The sequence below is a fragment of the Nerophis ophidion genome, linkage group LG28, assembly GCF_033978795.1.
Source record: "Nerophis ophidion isolate RoL-2023_Sa linkage group LG28, RoL_Noph_v1.0, whole genome shotgun sequence".
Classification (NCBI taxonomy): domain Eukaryota; kingdom Metazoa; phylum Chordata; class Actinopteri; order Syngnathiformes; family Syngnathidae; genus Nerophis; species Nerophis ophidion.
The window spans coordinates 28457193-28470514 of NC_084638.1; the positions used below are offsets into that span (position 1 = coordinate 28457193).

The 13322-nt window shown below is 32.9% G+C and overlaps 1 protein-coding gene across 1 annotated transcript in view; it reads right to left on the reverse strand.

The window, feature by feature from the left end:
- The window catches only part of LOC133545222 (pappalysin-2-like), a 93099-nt gene that overhangs the window by 48670 nt on the left and 31107 nt on the right, over positions 1-13322 (reverse strand). The window contains exons 3-4 of the mRNA XM_061890617.1: positions 10993-11237; positions 5287-5885 (exon numbers count right to left, since the gene is read on the reverse strand). Coding sequence (XP_061746601.1) covers positions 5287-5885; positions 10993-11237 — 844 coding nt within the window. The remainder of the gene's footprint in view (positions 1-5286; positions 5886-10992; positions 11238-13322) is intronic.

A 13322-nucleotide genomic window follows, 5' to 3' on the forward strand; every position in this document is an offset into this window, starting at 1 on the left:
CATACCTACTTAACACAAGTACATACTAAACACACATACCTACTTAACACACTTACATACTTAACACACTGGCATACTTAACACACTTGCATACTTAACACACTTATTATACACAAAACACACACTTAACACATTTCTTATACACAACACACATACTTTACACTCTTATATACTAAACACACTTAAATACTTCACACATTTATAATACATAACACACATGCTTAAAACACGTACTAAACACACATACTAACATGCTTGCGTACTTAACACATTTATTATACACAACACACAAACTTAACACCCTTATATACTAAACACACTAACTACTTAACACACTTACATACTAAATACACGTACTTACTTAACACACTTACATACTAAACACACATACCTACTTAACACACTTACATACTAAACACTTGTACCTACTTCACACATTTACATACTAAACACACATACCTACTTAACACAAGTACATACTAAACACACATACCTACTTAACACACTGGCATACTTAACACACTTGCATACTTAACACACTTATTATACACAAAACACACACTTAACACATTTATTATACACAACACACGTACTTTACACTCTTATATACTAAACACACATACTTCACACATTTATAACACATAACACACATGCTTAAAACACGTACTAAACACACATACTAACATGCTTGCATACTTAACACATTTATTATACACAACACACAAACTTAACACCCTTACATACTAAACACACTAACTACTTAACACCCTTACATACTAAATACACGTACTTACTTCACACACTTACATACTAAACACACGTACCTACTTAAGACACGTACATACTAAACACACGTACCTACTTCACACACTTACATACTAAACACACATACCTACTTAACACAAGTACATACTAAACACACGTACCTACTTAAGACACGTACATACTGAACACTCATACCTACTTCACACACTTATTATACACAAAACACACACTTAACACATTCATTATACACAACACACAGACTTAACACCCTTACATACTAAACACACTAACTACTTAACACACTTACATACTAAATACACGTACTTACTTCACACACTTACATACTAAACACACATACCTACTTAACACACTTACATACTAAACACACATACCTACTTAAGACACGTACATACTAAACACTCGTACCTACTTTACACACTTACATACTAAACACACATACCTACTTAACACAAGTACATACTAAACACACGTACCTACTTAAGACACGTACATACTGAACACTCGTAGCTACTTCACACACTTATTATACACAAAACACACACTTAACACATTTATTATACACAACACACAAACTTAACACCCTTACATACTAAACACACTAACTACTTAACACACTTACATACTAAATACACATACATACTTAACACACTTACATACTAAACACACATACTTACTTAACACACTTACATACTAAACACACATACCTACTTAACACACTTACATACTAAACACTCGTACTTACTTCACACACTTACATACTAAACACACATACCTACTTAACACACTTACATACTTAACACACTTGCATACTTAACACAATTGCATACTTAACACACTTATTATACACAAAACACATACTTAACACATTTATTATACACAACACACGTACTTTACACTCTTATATACTAAACACACTTACATACTTCACACTTATACATAACACACATGCTTAAAACACGTACTAAACACACATACTAACATGCTTGCATACTTAACACATTTATTATACACAACACACAAACTTAACACCCTTACATACTAAACACACTAACTACTTAACACACTTACATACTAAATACACGTACTTACTTCACACACTTACATACTAAACACACGTACCTACTTAAAACACTTACATACTAAACACACGTACCTACTTAAGACACGTACATACTAAACACTCGTACCTACTTCACACACTTACATACTAAACACACATACCTACTTAACACAAGTACATACTAAACACACGTACCTACTTAAGACACGTACATACTGAACACTCGTACCTACTTCACACACTTATTATACACAAAACACACACTTAACACATTTATTATACACAACACACAAACTTAACACCCTTACATACTAAACACACTAACTACTTAACACACTTACATACTAAATACACGTACTTACTTCACACACTTACATACTAAACACACGTACCTACTTAACACACTTACATACTAAAAACACATACCTACTTAAGACACGTACACACTAAACACTCGTACCTACTTCACACACTTACATACTAAACACACATACCTACTTAACACAAGTACATACTAAACACACGTACCTACTTAAGACACGTACATACTGAACACTCGTACCTACTTCACACACTTATTATACACAAAACACACACTTAACACATTTATTATACACAACACACAAACTTAACAACCTTACATACTAAACACACTAACTACTTAACACACTTACATACTAAATACACGTACATACTTAACACACTTACATACTAAACACACATACCTACTTAACACACTTATATACTAAACACACATACCTACTTAACACACGTACATACTAAACACTCGTACTTACTTCACACACTTACATACTAAACACACATACCTACTTAACACACTTACATACTTAACACACTTGCATACTTAACACAATTGCATACTTAACACACTTATTATACACAAAACACATACTTAACACATTTATTATACACAACACACGTACTTTACACTCTTATATACTAAAGACACCTACATACTTCACACTTATACATAACACTTATACATTACACTTAATACATAACACACATGCTTAAAACACGTACTAAACACACATACTAACATGCTTGCGTACTTAACACATTTATTATACACAACACACAAACTTAACACCCTTACATACTAAACACACTAACTACTTAACACACTTACATACTAAATACACGTACTTACATAACACACTTACATACTAAACACACATACCTACTTAACACACTTACATACTAAACACACGTACCTACTTAACACACTTACATACTAAACACACTAACTACTTCACACACTTACATACTAAACACACATACCTACTTAACACAAGTACATACTAAACACACATACCTACTTAACACACTTACATACTTAACACACTTGCATACTTAACACACTTGCATACTTAACACACTTATTATACACAAAACACACACTTAACACATTTCTTATAAACAAAACACATACTTTACACTCTTATATACTAAACACACTTACATACTTCACACATTTATAATACATAACACACATGCTTAAAACACGTACTAAACACACATACTAACATGCTTGCATACTTAACCCATTTATTATACACAACACACAAACTTAACACCCTTACAAACTAAACACACTAACTACTTAACACACTTACATACTAAATACACGTACTTACTTAACACACTTACATACTAAACACACGTACCTACTTAACACACTTACATACTAAACACACGTACCTACTAAACACTCATACCTACTTAACACACTTACATACTAAACACTTGTACCTATTTCACACACTTACATACTAAACACACATACCTACTCAACACAAGTACCTACTAAACACACATACCTACTTAACACACTTACATACTAAACACTTGTACCTACTTCACACACTTACATACTAAACACACGTACCTACTTAACACAAGTACATACTAAACACACATACCTACTTAACACACTTACATACTAAACACTTGTACCTACTTCACACACGTACATACTAAACACATGTACCTACTTAACACACTTACATACTAAACACTTGTACCTACTTCACACACTTACATACTAAACACACATACCTACTTAACACAAGTACATACTAAACACACATACCTACTTAACACACTTACATACTTAACACACTGGCATACTTAACACACTTGCATACTTAACACACTTATTATACACAAAACACACACTTAACACATTTCTTATACACAACACACATACTTTACACTCTTATATACTAAACACACTTAAATACTTCACACATTTATAATACATAACACACATGCTTAAAACACGTACTAAACACACATACTAACATGCTTGCGTACTTAACACATTTATTATACACAACACACAAACTTAACACCCTTACATACTAAACACACTAACTACTTAACACACTTACATACTAAATACACGTACTTACTTCACACACTTACATACTAAACACACGTACCTACTTAAAACACTTACATACTAAACACACGTACCTACTTAAGACACGTACATACTAAACACTCGTACCTACTTCACACACTTACATACTAAACACACATACCTACTTAACACAAGTACATACTAAACACACGTACCTACTTAAGACACGTACATACTGAACACTCATACCTACTTCACACACTTATTATACACAAAACACACACTTAACACATTTATTATACACAACACACGTACTTTACACTCTTATATACTAAACACACTTACATACTTCACACATTTATAACACATAACACACATGCTTAAAACACGTACTAAACACACATACTAACATGCTTGCACACTTAACACATTTATTATACACAACACACATACTTAACACACTTACATACTAAACAGTCCGATACCCCATACTCTCTGAACACTCCCCACAGGATTTCCTGAAGGACACGGTCCAATGCCTTCTCCAAGTCCACAAAGCACATGTAGACTGGTTGGGCAAACTCCCATGCACCCTCAAGGACCCTGCCCAGAGTCTAGAGCTGGTCCACAGTTCCACGACCAGGACAAAAACCACACTGTTCCTCCTGAATCCGAGGTTCGACTATCCGACGTAGCCTCCTCTCCAGTACACCTGAATAAACCTTACCGGGAAGGCTGAGGAGTGTGATCCCACGATAGTTGGAACACACCCTCCGGTCCCCCTTCTTAAATAGAGGGACCACCACCCCGGTCTGCCAATCCAGAAGTACCGCCCCTGATGTCCACGCGATGCTGCAGAGTCTTGTCAACCAAGACAGCCCCACAGCATCCAGAGCCTTAAGGAACTCCGGGCGGATGTCATCCACCCCTGGGGCCTTGCCGCCGAGGAGCTTTTTAACTACCTCAGCAACCTCAGCCCCAGAAACAGGAGAGTCCACCACAGATTCCCTGGGCACTACACATGTAGTGTAGAAGGTAATGTTGGTGTGCATACCTGTGAGGTGAGTGTGGATCAAAGCAGGTGGTGAGGACGTGTGTGAGCTGAGGGTCACAGCAGTCTCCATCATCGTAGTCGTAGAGGACACTGTTGCATTCGGCATGACAGCGGCCATCTTGCCTCTTCCAGGTGGAGCAGGGTCCCGGCCTGAGACAGTCCCCACCATCGTGACCCGTCCTGGGGTGGTCACACTCGGGGTCGCAGCGCCCGTTCCCGATCTTGCCCACGTGACAGTTGCTGAGGATGAGCCTGCGCCTCAGACTGGAGTTGGAGACGGCCAGCACGCTCAGGTCCAAGGTGATGTTGTACGGCGCCAAGGCGGCGGTCAGCGCCCCGTGCTGCAGCCGGATCTGCTCCCGGGACACGGTGGGGTTCTGGCCGTCGTCCTGGCACAGGTTGACGATCCTGTAGCGCAGTCGCTTGGGAGAGCGCAGCTGCCAGTGACGGTTGTAGCCCCGCATGATGTCCAGGTTGTCACAGGACGTCACGCCACAAGGGGGCGCCAGGAAGGGGGACACCGGTCCTACGTCAGGTACTGGAGTCAGGAGGATCTCTGGATGCCAGTCCGCCTTGCACGGAGTCAACATCTGCTCCACCTGCACAACACCACCTTTTACAAATCCACCTCCATGTTCCATCTTATTAAAAGTCATCTGCTCCACCTTTTACTTACTATTAAAGGACAACACTATGTTACATTAAGTCTTTTTAACATACTTTTATCAATATGTTAATACATTTTAAGCAACATTTACATACATTTGTGAATTTGTAATACAACTTTAACTGACATTAACATACGTTTGTTAATATGTTAATACATTTTAAGCGACATTAACATACGTATGTTAATATGTTAATACAATTTAAGCGACATCAACATACATTTGTGAATTTATATTACAATTTTAACTGACATTAACATACATTTGTTAATATGTTAATGCATTTTAAGCTACATTAACATACGTATGTTAATACATTTTAAGCGACATTAACATACATTTGTGAATTTATATTACAATTTTAACTGACATTAACATACATTTGTGAATTTGTAATACAACTTTAACTGACATTAACATACATTTGTTAATATATTAATACATTTTAAGCGTCATTAATATACATTTGTGAATTTATATTACAACTTTAACTGACATTAACATACGTATGTTAATATGTTAATACAATTCAAGCGACATCAACATACATTTGTGAATTTATATTACAATTTTAACTGACATTAACATACATTTGTTAATATGTTAATACATTTTAAGCGACATTAACATACGTATGTTAATATGTTAATACATTTTAAGCGACATTAACATACGTTTGTGAATTTATATTACAATTTTAACTGACATTAACATACATTTGTTAATATGTTTACACAATTTAAGCGACGTCAACATACAATTGTAAATTTATATTACAATTTTAACTGACATTAACATACATTTGTTAATATATTAATACATTTTAAGCGTCATTAACATACATTTGTGAATTTATATTACAATTTTAACTGACATTAACATACATTTGTTAATATGTTAATACATTTTAAGCGACATTAACATACGTATGTTAATATGTTAATACATTTTAAGCGACATCAACATACATTTGTGAATTTATATTACAATTTTAACTGACATTAACATACATTTGTTAATATGTTAATACATTTTAAGCGACATTAACATACGTATGTTAATATGTTAATACATTTTAAGCGACATTAACATACGTTTGTGAATTTATATTACAATTTTAACTGACATTAACATACATTTGTTAATATGTTTACACAATTTAAGCGACGTCAACATACAATTGTAAATTTATATTACAATTTTAACTGACATTAACATACATTTGTTAATATATTAATACATTTTAAGCGTCATTAACATACATTTGTGAATTTATATTACAATTTTAACTGACATTAACATACATTTGTGAATTTGTAATACAACTTTAACTGACATTAACATACGTATGTTAATATGTTAATACAATTTAAGCGACATCAACATACATTTGGGAATTTATATTACAATTTTAACTGACATTAACATACATTTGTTAATATGTTTACACAATTTAAGCGACGTCAACATACAATTGTAAATTTATATTACAATTTTAACTGACATTAACATACATTTGTTAATATATTAATACATTTTAAGCGTCATTAACATACATTTGTGAATTTATATTACAATTTTAACTGACATTAACATACATTTGTTAATATATTAATACATTTTAAGCGTCATTAACATACATTTGTGAATTTATATTACAATTTTAACTGACATTAACATACATTTGTGAATTTGTAATACAACTTTAACTGACATTAACATACGTTTGTTAATATGTTAATACAATTTAAGCGACATCAACATACATTTGTGAATTTATATTACAATTTTAACTGACATTAACATACATTTGTTAATATGTTTACACAATTTAAGCGACGTCAACATACAATTGTAAATTTATATTACAATTTTAACTGACATTAACATACATTTGTTAATATATTAATACATTTTAAGCGTCATTAACATACATTTGTTATGTTAATACATTTTAAGCGACATTTACATAAAATTGTGAATTTGTAATACAATTTTAAGCGACATTAACATTTGTGAATTTGTAATACAACTTTAACTGACATTAACGTATGTTTGTTAATATGCTAATACATTTTAAGTGACATTAACATACATTTGTTAATATGTTTACACAATTTTAAGCGACATCAACATACATTTGTGAATTTATATTACAATTTTAACTGACACTAACATACATTTGTTAATATTTTAATACATTTTAAGCGACATTAACATACATTTGTTATTATGTTAATACATTTTAAGCGACATTTACATACATTTGTGAATTTGTAATACAACTTTAACTGACATTAACATACGTTTGTGAATTTATATTACAATTTTAACTGACATTAACATACATTTGTTAATATGTTCACACAATTCAAGCGACATCAACATACATTTGTGAATTTATATTACAATTTTAACTGACATTAACATACATTTGTTAATATGTTAATACATTTTAAGCGACATTAACATACGTATGTTAATATGTTAATACATTTTAAGCGACATTAACATACGTTTGTGAATTTATATTACAATTTTAACTGACATTAACATACATTTGTTAATATGTTTACACAATTTAAGCGACGTCAACATACAATTGTAAATTTATATTACAATTTTAACTGACATTAACATACATTTGTTAATATATTAATACATTTTAAGCGTCATTAACATACATTTGTGAATTTATATTACAATTTTAACTGACATTAACATACATTTGTTAATATGTTAATACATTTTAAGCGACATTAACATACGTATGTTAATATGTTAATACATTTTAAGCGACATCAACATACATTTGTGAATTTATATTACAATTTTAACTGACATTAACATACATTTGTTAATATGTTAATACATTTTAAGCGACATTAACATACGTATGTTAATATGTTAATACATTTTAAGCGACATTAACATACGTTTGTGAATTTATATTACAATTTTAACTGACATTAACATACATTTGTTAATATGTTTACACAATTTAAGCGACGTCAACATACAATTGTAAATTTATATTACAATTTTAACTGACATTAACATACATTTGTTAATATATTAATACATTTTAAGCGTCATTAACATACATTTGTGAATTTATATTACAATTTTAACTGACATTAACATACATTTGTGAATTTGTAATACAACTTTAACTGACATTAACATACGTATGTTAATATGTTAATACAATTTAAGCGACATCAACATACATTTGGGAATTTATATTACAATTTTAACTGACATTAACATACATTTGTTAATATGTTAATACATTTTAAGCGACATTAACATACGTTTGTGAATTTATATTACAATTTTAACTGACATTAACATACATTTGTTAATATGTTTACACAATTTAAGCGACGTCAACATACAATTGTAAATTTATATTACAATTTTAACTGACATTAACATACATTTGTTAATATATTAATACATTTTAAGCGTCATTAACATACATTTGTGAATTTATATTACAATTTTAACTGACATTAACATACATTTGTGAATTTGTAATACAACTTTAACTGACATTAACATACGTTTGTTAATATGTTAATACAATTTAAGCGACATCAACATACATTTGTGAATTTATATTACAATTTTAACTGACATTAACATACATTTGTTAATATGTTTACACAATTTAAGCGACGTCAACATACAATTGTAAATTTATATTACAATTTTAACTGACATTAACATACATTTGTTAATATATTAATACATTTTAAGCGTCATTAACATACATTTGTTATGTTAATACATTTTAAGCGACATTTACATAAAATTGTGAATTTGTAATACAATTTTAAGCGACATTAACATTTGTGAATTTGTAATACAACTTTAACTGACATTAACGTATGTTTGTTAATATGCTAATACATTTTAAGTGACATTAACATACATTTGTTAATATGTTTACACAATTTTAAGCGACATCAACATACATTTGTGAATTTATATTACAATTTTAACTGACACTAACATACATTTGTTAATATTTTAATACATTTTAAGCGACATTAACATACATTTGTTATTATGTTAATACATTTTAAGCGACATTTACATACATTTGTGAATTTGTAATACAACTTTAACTGACATTAACATACGTTTGTGAATTTATATTACAATTTTAACTGACATTAACATACATTTGTTAATATGTTTACACAATTTAAGCGACGTCAACATACAATTGTAAATTTATATTACAATTTTAACTGACATTAACATACATTTGTGAATTTGTAATACAACTTTAACTGACATTAACATACGTTTGTTAATATGTTAATACAATTTAAGCGACATCAACATACATTTGTGAATTTATATTACAATTTTAACTGACATTGACATACATTTGTTAATATGTTAATACATTTTAAGCGACATTAACATACATTTGTTAATATGTTAATACGTTTTAAATGACATTAACATACATGTGTTATGTTAATACATTTTAAGCGACATTTACATACATTTGTGAATATGTAATACAACATTAAGCGACATTAACATACATTTGTGAATTTGTAATACAACTTTAACTGACCTTAACATACGTTTGTTAATATGTTAATACAATTTAAGCGACATCAACATACAATTGTGAATTTATATTACAATTTTAACTGACATTAACATACATTTGTTAATATGTTAATGCATTTTAAGCGACATTAACATAAATTTGTTAATATGTTAATACATTTTAAGCGACATCAACGTACATTTGTGAATTTGTAATACAATTTTAACTGACATTAACATACATTTGTGAATTTGTAAAACAATTTTAACTGACTTAAGATACATTTGTTAATATGTTAATATCAATGTAAGTTAATAAGACTTTACAAATGTATGTTGGTGACAGTTAAAAATACATTAAAATATTTTTTTAAAAATGAACGTGTAAGTTAAAAAGACTTAAACATGTAACTGCCATCAGAACCAACATGTTCATGTGTTAACAAACGCTGTAGGAACCTACATTAGTGAAGTCTGCCCAGAAAGCCAGAAGAGGAGGTTTAGGTGGGCTCGGTTGCATCTTCAGGTCTTCATGAGAGACGGCATGGTCCCACAAGGCCACGCCCCCCAGCAGACCTCGGAAAGCTTGTCCTCGTTCTGATTGGTTGGAGCCCAGGAAGAAAGTTCTACAGGTCTTCATGAAGGGACTATACAGTTCTCCCACCTGGACACCACTCCCCCCGACCTGCGAGAGGTAGCACATAAACACTTCAAATACTTTCATTTGCAACTGATTGTATTGCACATGATATCACACACAAGTAAACACACTGCAGGACTAACTGTATCGTACATGATATCGCACACAAGTAAAGACAACAAGACAGCTTGTGTTACACATGATATCACACACAAGTAAACACGCTGCAGGACTGTTTGTATCGCACATGATATCACACACAAGTAAACACGCTGCAGGACTGCTTGTATCGCACATGATATCACACACAAGTAAACACACTGCAGCACTGTTTGTATTGCACATGATATCACACACAAGTAAAGACTTTGCAGGACTGACTGCTGCACATGATATCACACACAAGTAAACACACTGCAGGACTGCTTGTATCGCACATGATATCACACACAAGTGAACACACTGCAGGACTAACTGTATCGCACATGATATCGCACACAAGTAAAGACAACAAGACTGCTTGTGTCACACATGATATCACACACAAGTAAACACGCTGCAGGACTGTTTGTATTGCACATGATATCACACACAAGTAAAGACTTTGCAGGACTGACTGCTGCACATGATATCACACACAAGTAAACACACTGCAGGACTGCTTGTATCGCACATGATATCACACACAAGTGAACACACTGCAGGACTAACTGTATCGCACATGATATCGCACACAAGTAAAGACAACAAGACTGCTTGTGTCACACATGATATCACACACAAGTAAACACGCTGCAGGACTGCTTGTATTGCACATGATATCACACACAAGTAAAGACTTTGCAGGACTGACTGCTGCACATGATATCGCACACAAGTGAACACGCTGCAGGACTGCTTGTATGGCACATGATATCACACACAAGTAAACAATGTGCAGGACTGCTTGTATGGCACATGATATCACACACAAGTAAACAATGTGCAGGACTGCTTGTATCGCACATGATATCACACACAAGTAAACAGGCTGCAGGATTGTTTGTATTGCACATGATATCACACACAAACACTCGACAGAACTGCTTGTATCTCACATGATATCACACAAAATTAAACACACAACAGGACTCCATGTATCGCGCATGATTTCACACACAAGTAAACACACTGCAGGACTGCTTGTATCTCACATGATATCACACAAAATTAAACACACAACAGGACTCCATGTATCGCGCATGATTTCACACACAAGTAAACACACTGCAGGACTGCTTGTATCTCACATGATATCACACACAAGTAAACAGGCTGCAGGATTGTTTGTATTGCACATGATATCACACACAAACACTCGACAGAACTGCTTGTATCTCACATGATATCACACACAAGTAAACACACTGCAGGACTGCTTGTATCGCACATGATATCACACACAAGTGAACACACTGCAGGACTAACTGTATCGCACATGATATCGCACACAAGTAAAGACAACAAGACTGCTTGTGTCACACATGATATCACACACAAGTAAACTTGCTGCAGGACTGTTTGTATCGCACATGATATCACACACAAGTAAACACACTGCAGCACTGTTTGTATCGCACATGATATCACACACAAGTAAACACACTGCAGGACTGCTTGTATCGCACATGATATCACACACAAGTGAACACACTGCAGGACTACCTGTATCGCACATGATATCGCACACAAGTAAAGACAACAAGACTGCTTGTGTCACACATGATATCACACACAAGTAAACACGCTGCAGGACTGCTTGTATCGCACATGATATCACACACAAGTAAACACACTGCAGCACTGTTTGTATTGCACATGATATCACACACAAGTAAAGACTTTGTAGGACTGACTGCTGCACATGATATCACACACAAGTAAACACACTGCAGGACTGCTTGTATCGCACATGATATCACACACAAGTGAACACACTGCAGGACTAACTGTATCGCACATGATATCGCACACAAGTAAAGACAACAAGACTGCTTGTGTCACACATGATATCACACACAAGTAAACATGCTGCAGGACTGTTTGTATTGCACATGATATCACACACAAGTAAAGACTTTGCAGGACTGACTGCTGCACATGATATCGCACAC